Genomic DNA, 21,051 nt, shown 5'->3' with positions numbered 1-21,051 from the left:
AGTAAACCACACGGTACTGTTGTATTTTTTTAATAACTGAAAGTGAACTGAAAACGTGGACACAGATCAAGCTTCATCTTCGGCAAGGAATCCAAGAGGTACCAAACAGTCAATGAGTTCAATGAAGGATGTTCCAAAGACAAGGGTGGGTTCATAAGTTTCCAAAAAATGACCTTAGAACATTTTAACAGACACAGCCTGCACCCTTTGAAGAACAAAAGACAGACAAAAACACACAATCCTACTTGACTGACATGGTTTACCACCTAGATTTTCACCAGTGCAATAGTAATGTCTGAGCCTTTTTTTTGCCAAACCGTTGCATAAAGTTTTAGGATTATGGGCTTATCTCAAGATGTTACGTCACTGAAGTTTCATTTTATTATTTTTTCTCCCCTCACTATAACCTGTTTTCAAAGTTTTAATATGTACATTCTCTGTGACGTACTTTCCCATATCATACATGAAAAGTAGGTGCTGTACTATATTTCGCATTTGCCTGATAAACAAAAAACAATAACTTGACAACTGGCTGGATTTTACAAATTGGGCCTTAACAAGACAAAAGCAGAATGCAGTCCAAAATAATCAATGATGCAATGACATGGACTCATTGTTTGAGTGGCCAGTAATCTACAGAAAATTAACCTCTCCTTTTTACAGGATATTTAGGTTATCAGCATTGCTGGCAAGACAGTGACGGTCACTGGGTTTAGCGCTCTGGAGTTGCTTGCCAAATTTAAAAAATTACAGAAGCATTAAACCAACCTTCTCAACTACAAATTAAATATCACCTACAATTTACTCCATATAAAAATCTTTTAAGTAAAAAAACACTGATATTTATGAGAATATTTTAAAGAAAACTTTTTGGTTTGACATGAGCCAGGTGGCAGTGCTGCGGTAGCGTTGTTGACTCACAGTAAGACGCTGTCCGGTTCGATTCTCCGCTAGCGTCTTCTGCATGCAGACATGCGTGAATGGGCGTACCTTCGTTGAAGGTTGTGCATCAGGGCTGGTAACTTGGCACGTAAAAAACTCAACTACCAATCATTAGCGGACCGGAGTTCCGCTGTGGCGACCCCTAACTGGGAAAAGCCGAAAGACACAAACAAACAAACACCAGGTAGAAGCCGATAAGTTGGTCTGATTCTTATGGCAAAAGAAAATAATTTAAGTGCCTTGAATTGAGGCAGCAATATACTTGTTAAAGCAAGTGTTTTGATCTAGGACTGCCCATGACTTGCTGTACAATTTACTATGCTGACTGCTAAAACCCCTCTTCAAAACTGACATCTCTGGCTGATCAGTCCACCACCCTGAGGTGAAAGAATTGAGAATGTGACTCATCTATAACTCCATTACATTAGCCCATTGATACAGTCCCCTCCCCCAATCACTTAATGAAACACAGCAGTATTCCTGTACAAGCACAGACAAATGGAACTGGTATGCAGTCCCAAACATGTTCAGAGGAATACTAGATTACACCTAGAAAATAAATGTGAAACAATAACTCAAAGTAGAAACTAGGATGCTCTACATAAGGATTCGTGAAAAAGATTATGTGTTCTTTGTACAAAATGTTCTCAGATAATAAAATGTATACAAGAAAAAAAAGTGTCCCTAAGAAAACACACACACACACACACACACACACACACACACACACACACACACACACACACATGCACACACACTATTAGGGAAGAGGGCAAAACATCCAGAAGGAAGTGACACACTAAAATGCTAAAACTTTCTAAGATGATAGCAGAAACCATAAATCTGTCCTGGCACCTGACCTTGAACACTTAAGAATGTAACAGACAAAAATTACCCACAAACACTGCACAAACATCACTGTCTGCAGATCTTACCGGCAGCAATGCAACCAAGTTGCAATAGGTTAAGAGCAAAATCTAGTATCTGTAACTACAGATATTATTTGGCACAATTTCTTTTCTTCAGCACAGTAATTTTTAGATTTCCAGATTTCACAAAGTACATGTAGTAAGCTTTTGTTTAATATATGAGATCACAAGAGTAACAGACAAAAAAATCCACCTCTCCAAGCAACAGCAAGTTGCACAGACATTATATAATACACTTCAAAAGCAAATTATTGTTTGCTTTACTATTTTTGTTGTACAGAACAAAGCTAAAAAACCTAATTAAGGACAGATGATAATTTCCAAAGAAGCCTACATCACTGAAGTACACTGAAGAGTCTGAAGTCATCATCACACACGCAAAACATAAGAACAGGAGCACAAAGTAAAAAGCAACCCAGAAGAGGAGAAATCAAATATACAAACTGTTATCACCAATCAAGATGCTTATGAAGTGCCATACAAAATGATTGAGAAAAAAAGATTTAAAAAGGACAGGAGATAGCACTTCTAATAAGCAAACAAAAGCATTTTTTTCACAGAGAGGGCTGTGCACCCATGGAATGGGTGACTAGCATGGGTGGTGGGTAAGGAATCCACAGAAGTATTAAACAGGGTGTGGGACAGATAGATTTCTTAGATAATAAAATGTATAAAAGAAAAAAAAGTGTCTCTAAGAAAACACACACACATGCACGCGCACACACACACTACTAGGTAAGAGGGTAAAACATCCAGAAGGAAGTGACATACTAAAATGCTAAAACTTTCTAAGATGTTAACAGAAACCATAAATCTGTCCTGGCACCTGACCTTGAAAAGTAACACTTAAAAATGTTACAGAAAAAAAATGAACCACAAACACTGCATAAACATCACTGTCTGTAGATGTTACTCTCTGGCAGCAATGCAACCAAGTTGCAATAGGTTAAGAGCAAAATCTGGCACCTGTAACTACAGATATTATTTGGCACAATTTCTTTTCTTCAGCGCAGTCATTTTTAGATTTCCAGATTTCACAAAGTACATGGTGTAAACTTTTATCTAATATATGAGATCACAACAGTAACAAACAAAAATCCACCTCTCCAAGCAAGCAGCCCAGAAGTGGAGAAATGAAACATACAAACTGTTATCACCAATCAAGATGCTTATGAAGTGCCATACAAAATGACTGGGAAAAAAAGATTTAAAAGGACAGCAGACAGCACTTCTAATAAGCAAACAAAAGCATTTTTTTTTCACAGAGAGGGCTTTGCACCCATGGAATGGGTGATTAGCATGGGTGGTGGGTAAGGAATTCACAGAAGCATTAAACAGGGTGTGGGACAGATAGAAATGCTTAAGACAGGTAAGGACAGAAAGGGAACACTATGTTAAATGCATTTAAGGGACAGACTGGATAGCATTATTAATTACCTCCTGGTAAATCGACAACAGGTTCATAGTGACTAGGCATCTCATTCACAGGAGGATATACTTAGCCACAGGATGACACACTCAGAAGTGCATCGCACCCCCATCCTCCCTTAAAATGCACTGTACTATCAGCAATCTGTATACATGCCGAAGGAGTAGAACTCACAACCTTCTGCCCCAAAGGCAGGCATACTTGCTACCTGTTGTGCTAACAGTGCAAACAATGGGCATGTGGGACATCTTGTACCCTAAGCGACAATCATGTAAATGTAAAAAAAAAAGGGTCAGACACAGAGAGAAATATTTTACAAAAAGTGCTTAGAACAGAAAGTGACAATGTAAAGTTTACTGGGGCATGAAGGGAAATGTGAGAAGATACTTATTCATGGCACAAGGAACAGACCAAGAAAAACATCAGACAGTAACTGCCTGCATCTTTTGAAGAAAGCTTCTTCTTGTTTAAGCTGATGGGACACAGCATGATGACCGACCATTTCTGCATCTGTGCATCTGTATACAACTGTACAGATGAAAATGAATCTTCTGCTACTATGAAAAAAGGCTTGGATCTGATTATGGTACTCTCAAACCCACATACTATTACTCATACAATCTGAAGTATGGAAGTTTAGTGGCCCCAAGATTTTGATATTGTATTAGAAAAGTACCTTGCAGGCCGGTCTGCACAGACGTGGGCTTATCCTCAGTGACTGACAGGTGAAATGGGCATGTTGTGGTATGGAAGAGACTGCAAGTATTTTTTCCTTCGTTTTTGCAGAGGGCAAGCCCCCCTGCACCCCCCCCCCCCACAAACAAAATATACCAACTCCGAGATCACACTACCTTGAGAAAAAGGGCAAATTAAGAATAGACAAAGAATATCCCTGCTGCCATCTGGACGAATATTACTTTACTTACACTGATTGTTGGATGGTGGGTGGGGTTTGGGTCATACTTGCTACTGTGCATCCTGTGAGGTACATTTCTAATACGAAGCCAATATTTTAACATGCCAGTGGTTAGTAATCTACAAAACTTTCAGAAGAGGTAACGGTCAGAAACAGCAACATAATTTGAGAATACAAAGTACAGACCTAAGGCGATTCTTAGAAAAGGTAGAAAAAGTAAGGTGTTGGTTAAGAAGAACCAGCAGACAAGCCAAAGGTCAACACTAGGTGGGCCACAGGTCCTCATATTCAGCTCTATTCCTCTCATGTCAGCATCTAGAACAACTGCTCTCCAGTTATGCCTTATAAACAAACTGTACAAGAAAATGAAGCTTCTGTGAAATGGGAGACGGAGCAGAAAAATGTGCAAAAATTACATGAAAGACACAAGCGCTGCAGGTTCTAAAACTATACTATATGTGGCATCTTTGAACTGTCTTATAGCGGATGACAGTAGCATATTATAATTAATTGTGAATCTACATACATCTCCCCAAATCAGTTTTAAATTTAAATGGTGAAAAACAACATCCTGAATTCTAATTGTAGTATGTCCTAAGCATGTGAAATTATCTAGGGACAACTAAACTATATCACATCCAGGCACATTCTGAATTTGAATTATCCACTGAGCTTCAATAATTTCAAACGCATAAGGCACATCTGGATATGGGTTAAGCAGCACTAACCCATTTGGCATGCTTTTCAAGATCTGTATGACAACTGCACTTAAGGTATAAGAAAACTGGAACCAGGAAGTTACACACACTTAGTATTGATGTTTTAAGCTGTTGTTTCAGAAATGGTATCCTGCACAAGATCATAAGCTGCTGAATAAAATGGTGTTGAAATTATTTTCAGCAGGCTGCAGCATGTTTACATGATACTACATAGGACTGTAATCAAACTGGGGAAAAAAAACTAAATCAAAAAGTCTGCTCTGTCTAAAGTGTATACCAAGAAACAAGATTAATTCTAAAATGTACAGGAAAGCAGGTGAAGCTAGAATGTTAGATCTGTACTCAAACTTTCAAAGTACCACACCTTCCTTCCACCCTTGAAGTAGCAGTTAGACATTTCTACTCTAACTCATGCACTGTTACTACCACTTAACCAAACTGTTCTCCTCCAGTGGTATAGCAGAAGAAACAATGGAGCATACATATTAAAACTACTAACAATGGATCACATATAGTAAAATTACTACATTAGAAAGCTGCACCATTCCAGGTATACATCACGGTGGAAGCAAAACTAACCAGTCATGAGCTATCCTGTGTACTTCCATGACTACAATTACAGTAGGTGGTCGAACATCCGAATGATTACCCGAAATGTCAATTATACGAACCAGCCTTCCAAAGTGTTCTGGTAGGAAAAATCATAAAGTCTGAATATGTAAACATTATACATATTCGCTTGAGCATGTTTTTGTGCTTGTAGCTAGCTCGCGTGTGAAAAATATGCTTTACTGTCCACTGAAATCACTGAATGGTTGAAAAGTGTTTTCTTGCATGCAGAAAAAAAAATGTTCAAAGTTTTTTATCCAGTTTAGTAATCTGTTTGATTATCCGAACAGTTTGTGTCCACACACACACACACACACACACACACACACACACACACACACACACACACACACACACACACACAAAACAAGCTTGCCATCTCAACATACCATCTAGTGGGGAAAACAAAAACTGCATTATTCAAGAGTTACAGGAAATCCAAGCCCAGCAAATCTGGAAGGTAAGAGACAGCATGCTGTAATCGATCTTATCCCGAAGTAGGGTTCAAATTCCTATGAGCAATGGCACATAAGAAAGGACAGACCCCACTAGGGACAAAGTGTATCTAAACTAGTTAGCAGCAAGGAAAGTTTTAAACAGCAGCATGTTAGAAACGTGTCAATATAAAAAGTTGAGGGAAAGTAAGAAAAACTCGTCAAAACCAATGCACAATACACATCTGTTTGCACTACAGCCTTAAAAGCCATAATCAGCACTCCCACAAGATAACAGAAAGACTTGCCATAATGCAAAGAAATCTGAAATGAACCAGGATGTTTTAAGGAGACTTCTATAACTACAATGCCAAAATATAATTTTCTTTTAAAAACAGTGCCGTTTGAAAGAAATTTAGTATTCATGGCTGAAAAAGAACCACCTAAACAGCAGACCACATAGACCCAATTATCATGGGTATTAGTTAAAAAATTCCTGACAGTGACTGTGTGAAATAAAGCACTCTTTCATTGTGGAAATACAAGGAACATAGACTTTTTATCACTCAAAATGAGAAACATCCCTCACAGTGAGGTACACTTAAAAGCTACGCACACAGATCAATGCATCTTTCACCTTATACTAACACAGCATACTTTTCACTTCCGAAACTGGGGATTACTATTTTCCTGATTAATCATCTAGCTTTAACATTGAAGGATGCTGCCAATTTGTAACATAACTGCCAAATAAATCCACCCAAAGTGGGACAAAAATGGCAAGTCACCATCACAGCAAGCTACTGGGAATAAATAAAAGAATGCAACTATAAAACACAGGGAGCAAACTGACATAAATGAAAATAAACGCAATAAAATTAACTGCAGTTGAGCACTGACCCTCGTGGACCATTTTCAAAAGCTGTAAAACAGTGAGTCATTGGGAGTGCAAAAGTTATTTGGCAAGAAGTTAAAGATCAAATAAAACATTCAAAGACAATTTAGTAATGTACAAAAGCCTGAGATGCACATGAACACACTTTTAGCAGTACAAATGAAAACATCAGTTTATCAGACAAGTAAAACATCCCAAAGAACCACCAGGAAACTTAGGCTCCAAACAGTAAAACGGATGTAAATGTTCTAGCCTTTATGTACTTTGGTTCAATTAATTCTATTATGAATCAGTTTATTCTAAGTTATTTATATAACAGTTAGTTATAAGCCCAAAGCTTTAATAAGCTTTGGACTTTTTGCTTCAAAGGGTAGACCTATGTTTTCTGCCAAGGTTGAATGAATTTAACAATTAAGAGTCATTTACAGAGAACTTAGTGGGGAGGGGGCTCAGGAATGTGACAGCAGGCTCTGCAGCTTTTCTACTAGGTCTTTCATCTTCCCATGACCTCCCCCCATGCATGTGTGAGAGCACACACACACACACACACACACACACACACACACACACACACACACACACACACACACACACACACACACTCCTTTGGCCTGAAGTAAGCCTGGGTGGACTAAAAAAGAGATGGACATCTGCCTTAATGGGAAGTACTATTTTATTCCATTTGCATACTTACCATCTTCCAACATATTCAACAGTTTTTGTTTGAGTCTATCATAGACAGCACACTTCATTCTCTTCCCCCTGCTGTGTTGCATTCCACCATTTCACCAGCATTAATAAAGCCTGACCTTTCCAAAAAAGCTCATAATAAATAAATAACATAACAGAAACTAAAATAAAAATGGAATGTGGGGTCTCTTCACCAGGAGAAGCCAGTGCTATGGTGAGCAGAATACTGATGGGGGTCAACTGCACAAGTAGGCTGCAGTACGAGAATGACCTTTGCTGGAGGGCTGTGCTGCACGGTCCGGTCCTTAGTACTGCTGAGATTACATTCTTCTAAAAACTATGTGGAGCTGTCTACCAGTAATTTCAATAAAACTGTGAAAACATGAAGAAGTAGGTTTATGAAGTAGAGCATTTGTAAAATGGATGAAAACCCACAACTTTAAAGTTCATTTATGTCCGCAAGCTTTTCATCCTAAAATTGTGCATTCTTAAAATATCTAAGCCTTTTGCATATTCCAGATATAGGCATGTGTGTGTGTGTGTGTGTGTGTGTGTGTGTGTGTGTGTGTGTGTGTGTGTGTCTGTGCGCGCGTGCACGTGTGTTCTGTCTAAATATGTAAGACCACTACAGAATGACATAGACATTCCTGAAACTGCCTTCAGGCTACAAACAAATGGAAAGTGTGCACAAATAAATATGAAGTGTGCAAAGAAAATTCGTTTCCACCTTCCTTTAATCTAACCAATGTGATACAAAGTGCAAGGCAAAATCCAATAAGTAAAGTGTGGGTATCAAACCACATGCTAAAGCCTCAGATTCTACTTTTTTATGACTGTTAGTGGCAAAAGACAGGTAAGTGGGTCAGTAAAACCATAAAAACAACTAATAAAATGGGAATTTTATATGAATGCTTAAATAAAAAAAAGTAACACAGTTTAAACATCTAGCCAACAAAAGTTTGAACATGTAGCCCCTCTCTTTACTAACACAACATCCTATTGGTTATATGCTCCTTTGGGGATCTGCAGAAATGCAGTTTCTGCAGTGTCATTCGGAAAGAAGAGTGGCCCAGGAACAAAGTCTGCTCTAACTATTAACAGTTTTTTTTTTCTTTTTTTTTATTTACGCAACAACTGTTACTGCAGAAAGCAATCAGGTTCTTGGGGAGGAAAAGTACAAAGGATTCCTGCATACTTAAAGAAAACTGATTAAGGGTGTCTTCCTGTGATTTACTTAAAAAAAGAAGTTGCAATAATTGCACCCAGATGGCTTGTTTTTCTGTGCTGCTTTGCATCAAGCTGCCTGTAAGGATTCGAATTCCTGTGCGTGTGTGCGTGCGAGCACACACATACACACACACACACACACACTTGCTCAGTAAGGACTTGCCTTACTGGCATACATGCAAAGTGTTTTCAGATGTCAGGTTACACTTGCTGCAAATCATCTTCTGTTTTTGTCCCAAGCATAACATATTTGCATGCCCTCTTTAATAACATCTCTATGCAGTCATATACCACTTTATGAATTTGCAGTGCCCATGATTAATAAAAATCATTTTATTATACTTCATCTTTCCATTTTTAGTCCAGCATTGCATCTTATGCTGTTGAAGGAGTGTTTTGATTAAGCACCAACTTATCTAGGATGAAGTATGCTGACTTTTCAGTCTATCAATAGTCAGTACACAGTAAATCTGTGACAGAGTGGTCGGTCATCTATCATGGTTGCGTTAAGTTTTGAGACAGACCAAATATATATCACTATATAAACTGGTGCAGGGAAAAATGGAATGACTTTGTTTATTAAACTTTACCCAACTAGTTTACATACAATGAACTAGCAAGCAGGAAAAAAAAACCTGAGTACAGTTTGAAATGCAACATTTAGATTGATAATTGAAGCCAAGTTTCATTCCAACAGATTAAGAAACACAGACTCCCACTGGCAAGTTCTTTCAGAGGACAGGAAGCAGTTAGGAGGCAGCAAAGGGCCAGTTGCTAGTAACCACATCTTTCATTCACGAGCAGGGCTGGGCAGCCTTACTGATGTATGCACAGAAGACTTAATGGAAGGCAGACGACTTGACCTTCAGGAGAAATAAAATCTCACACACACACAATGGACATACAAAATAATAAGGCAACACACAAAGCCTATATCATAATCCATGACTTTGGCAGTAAAATGTAGATGACCATGTAGTAACTGGGAATCACAGACAACTACAATTCCTTTTTCATTATAGATAAAAAGATCCAACACAGTATATTCATAACAAATAACATATAAAAACTATGTATGCACACATAAGTACACACACACACACACACACACACACACACACACACACACACACGACATGCGTTCCACATGATCACGTTTAAAATGTGAACTTCACAGATCAACAAACAAAAACATGTAGGGGATCTGTCATTTTTGGTATCTTCCAACAGACTACACACATACCCACCCACCCTACAACCAATCCAAGCCATTCTTTAAATACCGAAGCTTTAATGTACATAAATACAGATAAACTAATCTTAGAAATGCAAACTGCTAATGTGCATATCACACAGCCTCACCTGTAGGTATTCTCAGTTTCTGTGACTGCTCTCATCTCTGCTGTTGTAGCCCGGAGCATTTTGCTGTTAAGTCCAAGAGCAGAACTCATATGTTTGCTTTTGAAGTCTGAAAAAGACCATTCTTCTTCTTCATTTAATGTCGGAAGGTAGCCACAGACAAACTTGAGACTTCCCATAGCATGCCCACTAGAATAAACAGGATTTTCACCTCCAGTCCGTACATATTCAAGGTATATATCAGAAGTCAGAAACAGCTGGTATGCATTTTCTTCCATTTCCATTTGGATTTCAGTTTGAGCCTGATCAAACATCACAGAGTCAATCTGTAGCTTCTTTATAGTGTCCCTGATGTAACTCTTTGTGGCAGGCTTCAGCTTTCTGGACACAATGCTGTTGTTCTCTATGTACCTTTTGTAAATCGCTTTGGCCACCCTCGCCGTTTTGGTATCCTTAAGGTTCATTTGCCTGAAACCATTACAGGCAAACCAGAAGTCCAAAGTGTCCACACATTTCTCCCTTTCCAAGAAGGTCTTAAAGAGATGGGCCCCATCCTGGTCACCCAATAAGGAAAGCAAAGATTTGGTCCACTTGGCCAAGGGTGAGTCCGGGCAAGCACTGCCCTCTGGTTCCCCCAAACCATTCTCATTCCTCCGTGGGGGGCATGAATCATTACTGACCTTGCTGCTTTGGCCCTTCATGGCATAAGTGCTTGTGGGTTGGCATGATGTCTCCCCTTCCTCTCCTGGCACTGGGGGGCGTGGGGCATCCTCTCGAAACCTGGAGCTGTGGTCAGGAAGGTGAGTCATCAGCAACACACTGCTCATGGCTCCAGAAGCAGGATTCAACTTCAGCAGTTCTCCTGCCCTTTTTGAAATCTCTGACAACCTGGTCACACTCGTTTTCAGACCAGTGGAGGCTCTTCTGATACTTCTCTCTGCAACAAAAACAAAACGTTGGTTTAATCAGAACCAGATCATCTAAATCCGAATACAGAAGACATAATTAACATTTTGAACTTGACGTGGGACTCACAACACATAAAGGCACCACAGGCAAATGCAGTGTGAAATAAAATATTCCCCCTAAAGTTTAACCATTAATTACATTATTAAAAAAAGAAACGAAGACGGAAAATCTGAATGACATAAAGATGTTTTATACTGTATGTCCAAATTAAACTATTAAGACTTAGGATGCAGAAAACAAATATACCCTTGGAAGGGAAGTCATATTGTAATCTCACACACACAAACACAGAAACGCATAACCATTCTCTACCTACTCTGAAACCTTTGTCGAAGTTCTAAAAATGTTTTTTAACGCAATGTTTATGTGCGAGAATAGCGCATCCATACTCTGTAATCCAAGTCCTGCTACTGCTTCCTTCCCAGTGAAAACCATATGGAACGAACTATAGAAAACTAAGCTAGATAGCAAAGATTATAATAATTAAAGATGTGCATATAAACTCCTGCATATACATACTCATAGCTGAAGTAAACTGGGCCGTTCTTTGCACTGGCTCCCAGTAACAAACAAGCACAAGCTGGCCAGAATCTTCCAAAATGCTCCAGGAATAGCGGAAGACCGAAACTGTACGCACAGGGCAGTTAAGTCCAGTGAACGGGTCACTTCAGCATAGCAGTGTTCCCTCTTCAAATCTGCTTACGGAAAAGTGTTTGGTACTATCCCCACTACCACCACCATCCCATTCCCTCCACAAGTTTATCACACAGGATTGTGGCGATCGAACATGTCAAGAATTATGAAAACAAGTGAAGAACTGCTTAGACTACAATCATTACGCTTAACGTATTACTTTTATAGCCCCAAAGGGGGAAGCAAAAGTGACAATTAACTGCATTTGTCAGTCGCTGTAAATCAAGCACTTTAAACACATACATCTTAAATGCTAGCATGAATACAGTTCACCCGACTTGTAAGAAGACAATAAAGAATAAATGTGTAATACTTGCTGTCTATGACTGTGTAGCTAAACTAGTCCAGGTCAGTCTCAGTGACAGCAATCGATTACCACAGTTAAGTGGCCAGCTTTGAACTAGCCCAGCCATTCATAGGAAGAACCCCCCAAAGTGCCTCACCTCGGCAAGTTTGGAGCTTATGCAAGGAGTGTAAGTGAAAAGGGGAGGAGAACTGGTCAGCAAAAATCCACAATCCCACCTCACATCTTCAGCCACAATGTGAAAATAAATACTACACATGAACCACTTCAGAAACACTACAGCATACTTTTGATCCGAAAAGAAAAAAACAACAATCCAGACCCACTCATCTACTGCTTGGTGGCGCCGATACAGTGATCATCCCCCTCTTGTTCGACTTCAAAGCCACAGACAGCAAGACATCAAAGGATCCAGAAGAGGGGCCAGCAGGGGGAGGATCCTACGCACACGTTCATCATAGAACTTACCATCGATCCTGCATTCAGCTTTCCTTCTTATCCTTCTAATAATATTTTCTTTCCTGCAAAAGTAATCCGGGATCGGTTGCGATCCACAGCAAAACACGTTTTCCCATTTAGCATCAGAGGCATCTACAAATAGAAAAGAAATGCCCCGAGATCCCTCGTTTGGAGACTGGGTGCCCGTTTTTCAAGAAGTCACTCCATGCATCCGATGTTTTTTAGCCCTGGCAATCCCACCATAGACTGGAGTTGTTGCAACATGAGCAGTGCACATCAAAGCCACAAGCCGACTTGCAACCCACCAGGTCTGACATAAAGCATAAACAGACTTCCACTAAGTGAGCAACCTCTCGATAACAGCCATGCTTCCTTGTGTGCACTACACTTAGTGGTGGTCACTCGCTATTTTCCGGGTGACACGGGTGCCTTAGTGCTATGCCGGCACGTTCTGAGTAGTTACTAAGTTGCCAGGACCTTATCAAAGAGAAACGATCTCTGAAGACAACTCCCCCCAAAGGCTTTGGGACGTCACAATGTAAGTGATGTGCCGCCCCAATCGCGTTCTGCCTCTCGTGCTTCACTTTAAAGAAACAGGCTCCCGTGCACAGTATTACAGTACTAGTCCCCGCGCCCCAGCTCCGCCTCGAACACGCGCACGTTCCACGTTTAACTATTAATCTGCTGCTGCCACTTACCACGAGTTATGTTGTTAAGAGGGTCACAGTGTTCTACGGCTGGTATTGTGCCATGATCGTTTTTGTGCTGAGGAGTACCATGAATTAGCATTATGTGGTTATAGATTATTGTCATGCATGCGTTCCTTGTAACATAGCGGGGCACAACAAAATAATCTTTTAATTGTAACTAATGAACGGAAAGCTGCGCGGTGAGGTACTACCTACACACCCACTATACACACATATGTGTATGTGTATCCTATGTATTTTATTTTCCAGACACACCGATAAACCTTGTGTTAATAACAGTCTCAGGAAGTAGAGAGCGTCACAACATGTACTTAGGGTACGTGGATACTTGGCATGACAGAAGAGAAGGCAAGGCAGTCAACGCAGAATGCCCACATTTTTTGTCTCATATTTATGGTCTGTTTCTCATGAAAGTGTGGTTTTCTGGCAAATCATGAAGGACTGGCGTCAGAAAATAACGGCAGACATTTGAGTTATGCACTTGATAATAATCAGAAAATGTGTACTAATGGACAGCATGTTAATTGTATCAACTTTCTAAGTTTGGAAGAGTAATATTTAAAAAAAAATGAACCTATTTTGGGGCCTTTGTTCCCCCATTTATTTATAGCTTTGTCCCTTGCTCTTAAGAGGTTGAGAGGTATGCACACTGACCATTTCATCTCCGCAGAATGCCCAGAATTTTGCCTCATATTTTTGGTCTGCCCTCTTAAAATTCGGGTTTTTTTTGGCAAACTACTTAGAATTGAAGTCACTAAATAATGTCGTACGTAGAGTTTCAGACTCCATGCCCTTCAGAAAATGCAAGCTAACAGAAAACCTGTTATTCTAACAACATTGTAGGTTTATAACATCAGTATTTAAAATCCGCCCCTATTTTGGGGTCGTTGTCCCCCCATTATATCAGGCGTTGTCCATATTTCTTGCATTAGGTAGTTGAGTGGTATGACAGACGCAAATCTTCTCAAGATATACTCCTGAACATAAGGGGGGGGGGGGAATAAACATTACAATCTTAAAAAAGTTCAGATAAGTGAAGCATATAATTTTGGGGGCAAAGGTTATTTCTGGCCCAACTGCATCAGTGCTGCATGTACACTTTATCATTTTTTGTCTTTGCTTTAAAGTTGTTCTATCATTTTACAGACATTTGTTCTAATTCGTGGTAGACCCCCCCCCCATCATGTTCCATTTTAAAGTTATTCATTTTTGTTAAAAATGAAGGGTTATATTTCAAGTTACCAGTTTCCACACATCTTACTGCATATATGATTTTAAAAAAGTAATAGATACTGGTTTGATGAATAATATAATGTTTACAATACAGCTGCATATTTTGTAGTTTTTGAGTAGTTTCTCTGCCTTGCAAATTTAGAGAGCCAGGATAGGCTCAGGCATTCTATTTTCCAGAAATAGATAAGGTGGATATCCAAGAATGATTCAAAGAATAAAAAAAGTTACTTAAATTGGAGTATGGTTGAATACTGCTGTTGTAAATGAAAATGTTAAAATATTCTTTAGAACCTTCGGATGCTGGTGTTTAATTATATATATATATATATATATATATATATATATAAAATATGTTATATGTTATGGTCACACACAAACACACACACACACACAGCTATTATGAGGTGTGCTATATATATGTGTATATGTATATATATATATATATATATATATATATATATATATATATATATATATATATATATATATATATATATATATAAATATATATATATATATATATATATATATATATATATATATATATTCTGAAGGCTTCATAAGGGTTTGGCTTACCTTCTGTGCCTTGAAATGGCTCTGTAAATCACTTGATAAATCATTAAAAAAACACTTCTGAAATATGTTCTTTTTGTCGCTAGGTGGCACTAAGCTGTTTTATTGTAACATCATAGCTGTAGTTTAAAAATCCTGGATAAATGGGGCATCAACATCCCTTAGTTTAGCTGTCCTTTCTTGTTGTCTGGGATTAGCTACAGACAGGTTTGTATCACTTGCAGAAGTGATGCAGTCTGTAATACACTTTACTATGGCTAATGATAGCAGCTTGTCTAGTTCAATGCCAGCTGTTTCATAATTGCATATCATGTTTGCTTCCATACCTGTCAAGTGTACAGATTTTCGCAGAATGTCCAGATTTTTGGCTCATATTTTTGGTCTGTTCCCCATACAATTTGTAGTTTTCTGGCAAATAACTGGGATGGTCTGTGGAGTGAAGTCAATAAATAATAACATTTATTTGTTTCAGTTTTCAAATCCTTCAGAAAATGTATGTTAAAACAAACCCTGTTACTCTAACTTTCTATGTTTGTAAGAGCAATATTTAAAATATGTTCCTATTTTTGGGCCTTTGTCCCCCCATTTTGTCAGGTTTTGTCCAGAGTTCTTGCACTAAGAGGTTGAGAAGTATGGTTTGCTAGTTTTCAGACATTTCATATATTGTTTATCCTAAGCTGAACTTTGTTAGATATAAAAGCATAAAAAATAACAGCACAGAAACACATACTGTATGAAAAAATACTTTGCTTAGTCTGCTGGCCCATTTTCCTGATGGATAAACTTCAGAGTTTATTCAAACAACAGCTTAAACTCCACAACAGAAAAACTGTACATTCAGTATATTTCTGAGTTCACATCATTTTTAACAGGCAGCCTCCCTCCAGCACCACTCTATGAAAAGAAAAATACTTAGCCATACTGACATCTGTCTACTGAACTAGCCTCTGTCTACAGCACATATTGCTTTCCTGCATTTTATTTTTCTGAGAGATGCTATCCTGACAAACTTTTGGCTTCCCTGAAGTACTTAAAAGTTTAACAGCACTCCCTTAATTATGTAAATATTATGTTCTTTTAAAGCATGGCTGCCTCCTTTGAACTGTCTCTCTTATATGTTATGAGTGAGCAACAAACCTGCATGTCCTAGTCCAGATGAGCTCTTTATCCTTATAGAGGAATAAAATCTTCCCTTTTTATATCTTTCATGTTATTTACTCAGGCAGTCATGCATTTGTGTGGCGAGGTATTTATTTATTTAACATTTGGTGATCAGGTATGTGCACTATTCTAAGGATCCTTTACAGGCACAACTTCAGTCCAGAGTGGCGAAAACACAAGCACACACACATAAGGAAAGAAAGAAACTTTGTTCTACAGAATGGTGAATGTCAATACTGTATGTTTGCAACAATATTGTAAGTACCCAGGATGATAATACAGGAAAATTCATATTATGTGTGTGTGTGTGTGTGTGTGTGTGTGTGTGTGTGTGTGTGTGTGTATATATATATATATATATGTTGCGTCTTTCAGCTTTTCCCGGTTAGGGGTCGCCACAGCGGAACTCTGGTCCGCTAATGATTGGCAGTAGATTTTTACGTGCCCAAGTTGCCAGCCCTGACGCACAACCTTCAACAAAGGTACTCCCATTGACGCATGTCTCCATACAGAAGACGCTCTGGCTGAAAATCGAACGGGACAACGTTTTACTGTGAGGCGACAGCGCTACCGCAGCACCACCACTGCAGTTTTTTATATATATATATATATATATATATATATATATATACACACACACACACACACACACACACACACATATATATATATATATACATACACACACACACACACACACACACACACACACACACACACTCACACACAGTGCAGAAAAAATGTATTTATTTATTTAATTTATTTATAAACAGGAATAGTCTGACTAGACCATGCAAGACCCCTTGTTAGTGAAGTCCAAAGGTAAAAAACTACAAAAACATATTTATTTGTTTGTTTATTTTCTTTATTTATTGGCATTTGTTTACTGGGGGTTGTCATATTTTATATAGGAGTATTTGTTACTATAAAGAATTGTTCAAAATCTAGGATACAGGAAGATAAAATAAAGAGAGTAGCCCAAAGAAAGGAAGGAGGGAATTGACTGAGTGATTGACAGTTTTTTTTTTTACCAGGAAAGTCCAACTGGATAATTTTATCCATTTTCAGTGGAAGCCAGGGGAGAAAAGCATCACAAATAAAAGAACAGAAAATACACATACATGGGTAAAAACTGACATCATATTACTATGTACAGTAAATACATAGATTAGTACAAATATTAATACATGTCATATAGTATAATACACAAGTAACCTACTGGTGGATGAAGTCTGAATACTTGAGATTCAATTGTCCCAGGTTCAACCCACCAGAGATTGGAGTGCTTCCATAGTCACTGTTGACAGGTTGTGCTGGAAGTGATTCCGTTTTTGCATAAATTTCCCCCTTTTTCAAGTTGGTGCAACCATAGAGTTGGAATATATAAGTTCAGGTTGTGTGCCCCCCCCCCCACCTGCAGGTTCATAGGCTGGTACTAGGCTATCGGCCCTAGGGCCTATACAAGCCTAGCCATAACAATTCCCTGGATATTTCTTCCCACAATATTTACTTCCCTGGACCCCTGTCTAGCAGGGCGACTGACATGATCCCTGGGGTTAATTTTCTATCTCCCATACAATCGTCAAGGTTCCTTTTGAAGAGGGCTAAGGAGGCGCTCTGCTTGACATTTATGGGCAGTCTATTCCAGAGTATGGGGAGTCTCTGGGTCAGGAACCTATACCTCTAACATGTTTTGTTCATTGTGATGACAAGGTTTAGATCCCTGGAGCGTGTGGCTCTGAGGGATTGGGATTTCTTTAAGTGGAGCATGCCCAACAGCTCAGGGTTTGACATGGCCTTGTATGTTAAGCAGAGATCACCTCTGAGTAGACGATATGCCACAGAGTATAGCTGGAGTTTTTTTTAGACAGTCAGCATATGGCATCTGCCTTAGGCCTGTGATTCTTTTAATGAGGTATTTCTGTGGCCTTTCCAGCTGTTGCAGATGTCTTGTGAGGTACATACTAAACAGGGCGTTATACTCTATAATGGGTCTAATGAGGGATGAGTACAGTGGGACAATGACCTCCTTTTTTCTGGATGAAAATCCCTTAGTGATGAGGTGTGCCACATAGGAGGATTTCCTGACTGTTGTGGTGATGTGGTTATCGAAGGTGAGACCACTGTCCACCTGTGTCCCTAAGTCTCTCATCACACCTTCGATGCTTAGTGTACTGCCACCTGTGTGGTAATTCATGGGTACATTTTTTTTTCCAAAGGGGATAACTATACATTTCTTGGAATTAAGCTCGAGCCCATGGCTCTGGCACCAAGCATCTGTTTCTCTTAGGCCCTTTTGTAGAATATCCACATCATTTGGGGATTCAATAATGGCTCCCAGTTTGTAGTCATCTGCAAACTTTGTTAGCCAGAGTCCCTTAGTGTTGGCCTGTACTTCAGAGAAGTAGATGCCAAACAAGAGCGGTCCCAGGACTGAACCCTGAGGTACTCCACTTATCACTTGTCTGGAACTGGATTTGGAGTCAGCTACTTTTATAGTCTGGGTTCTGTCAGTAAGCCAGTTGGCAACCCATTGAGTGATGCAGGGATTTATGCCCAGCTTAGTAAGTTTATCTATGATTCCAGAGTGGGGGATGGTGTTGAAGGCCTTGGTGAGGTCCAGATAGGCTGTGTGGACCGCCTTACCATCGTCCACAGCTCTGGAGACTGATTCGAAGAAGTCATTCAGGTTCAGGAGACAAGATCGGCCCTTCATGAACCCAGACTGGGTGGGGTCCAGTGTTTGAAGGTTGCCAATGTCTTTGTTTATAAGTTCCATGATAATGTTTTCTATGCCCTTGCAGATCAGGCTCGTCAGACTGATGGAACTGTAGTTCCTGGGATCCAAGGTGGATTCCCCCCTTGTGGAATGGGATAACTGTAGCAGTGCGCCACTCAGTGGGCACGAAGCCTGAGGTGAGGCTATGATTAAACATGACACTTAGGTGAGGTGCCAGTTCATTTTGCTGTTCATGTAGTACACAGCCCGGGATGTCATCTGGTCCCATGAATGCTGTATTCTTAGCTTTGGAGATTACGGTTTCTACCTGTGTGGCCTTAATTACCGGAGTTTGACAATCTTTTGGTATTGAGATGGGCCCTTTAGCGGGTGAGAGGGGGGTGAAGTTGGCACTAAATCGATCTGCCAGGATATTGGCAATATCCTTGGGATCAGTATATTTAATGTCATTCTGTTGTAGCTCAGAGCAGATCTGAGCATTGCCATTTAGATTCATGACATAACTATAAAATGCTTTGTGGTTGTCTTTGGAATCTTTGACAATTTTATTTTTGTAACTAGCTTTTGAGGATTTTATGAGGGATCTCAGCTTCTTACTGAAGCTGGTAAGGGAGTTTTTTGCATCCTGGGATTTTCCTCTTTTCTGCAACAGTTTCTTCCTTCTGCTGTATAGTTTGTTTATAGTAGGGGACCACCAGATTGGCTTCCTTTTTTTGGAGGAGAGCGTCTTGGTTCTATTTGGGATGGCACGATTCATGCACGAGTGGATGTGCTCGTACAGTGCCTTAGTGTAGGATTCAGCAGTTGAACTTTCAGATCTCGTCTGCATGGGTGTCATGAAGTTTGCCCCTTCTGACATGAGTAGCATGAAGTTGGCTTTGTAGAAGTTTTTTAACAGAGGTTTCCTTACTGGGGGATAGGGGTGGGATGTGAATGTCAAGGGTGATTTGCTTATGGTCAGACCTGACCAATGAGGGGGTGACCACTGGTGTGGAGCATCTATCTCCCATGTTGGTAATGACCAGGTCTAGGATACTGGAGCCCCTGGTGGGCCAATGGATTAGCTGATCCAGGGCATTGGATATTATGAATTCCAAGAACCGTTGGGAAAAGGTGTTGGTACCAGAGTAGTTTTCCCAGTTAATGGCAGATTAGTTGAAATTACCCAGTATTAGGGTGTTTGGTTGTATCTTAATATTTTTTAGTATGTTTTGAAAGGTGTAGTGAGAATCTTGAGGCATGGTGGGGGATCTGCAGCAAGCTAAAATTTGGATTGGAGGTGCTGCAAAAACACTTAAAAAAGTGTTTTTCAGCAGATTGTTTTCAGTGAATCCAAAACTTTGAAAAGTCACTGAACAAAGATCATGAATAAACACAAAATTAAGTAGAGGAAAAAATACATTCCAGCCACCACGACTGCAATACAAACTTTTTATTGTCTAAAACAAATAGTAAAAACAGGTAAGCACTTTCATGGTGTAAAAAACATTTCTTGGGACCATATGAAAACAAATGCGTCCATACAGAAATTTAAATAACAAGGAACCAATCAATTGAATAAAAGTGTATGCATCATACAGCAGCTAAAATCACATGATATTGTTCTATCCAATGACTTTCTTCTCTCATTCATGAAAACTATCTAAACACTATAAAATACGTTCTAGTCACTAAAATCATATAGAGCTAATCAAATTAAGATTCTCATATCACAGGTTGTTGATTGACCAATCAAAGTCTAAAAAAGGAGCACTCTTCCCCCACTACATAACATTGTAGAAATATGTTCTGGTTACAGAAAATATATGCAACCAATCAAGTTAAGAGTCTCATATCACAGGTTGCTGATTGACCAATCTAAAGTCTAAGGAGCACACCCCTATCACATAACATTTCAGTGTAGTAGTGGATGAAACTTTAATACTGATGTTAAGGAAATGTATTAATTTAAACCTGGAAATATGTGAGCCTGTAACATCAAAATCCACATTAACTCAAATTTCTCTGTTATGTTCTGGAAGTAACCTCCCCTCATATTTTATGAAAGCAGCTCTAACACT

The 21,051-nt window shown here is 39.2% G+C and overlaps 1 protein-coding gene across 2 annotated transcripts in view; it reads right to left on the bottom strand.

The window, feature by feature from the left end:
- AXIN2 (axin 2) overlaps positions 1 to 11,019 on the bottom strand; it is a 94,107-nt gene extending 83,088 nt beyond the window's left edge. For both annotated transcript variants that reach the window (XM_044085109.1, XM_044085110.1), the window contains exon 1: positions 10,153 to 11,019. In XM_044085109.1, the coding sequence (XP_043941044.1) occupies positions 10,153 to 10,976 (824 nt within the window). In that variant the 5' untranslated portion in view covers positions 10,977 to 11,019. The remainder of the gene's footprint in view (positions 1 to 10,152) is intronic.
- Between the last annotated feature and the right edge of the window lie 10,032 nt (positions 11,020 to 21,051).

Source organism: Protopterus annectens, chromosome 10.part0, assembly GCF_019279795.1.
Source record: "Protopterus annectens isolate FY-2018-M chromosome 10.part0, PAN1.0, whole genome shotgun sequence".
Lineage (NCBI taxonomy): Eukaryota > Metazoa > Chordata > Ceratodontiformes > Protopteridae > Protopterus > Protopterus annectens.
The sequence above is the reverse complement of the archived record's forward strand: the minus strand, read 5'-3'. Positions and strand labels throughout refer to the sequence as shown.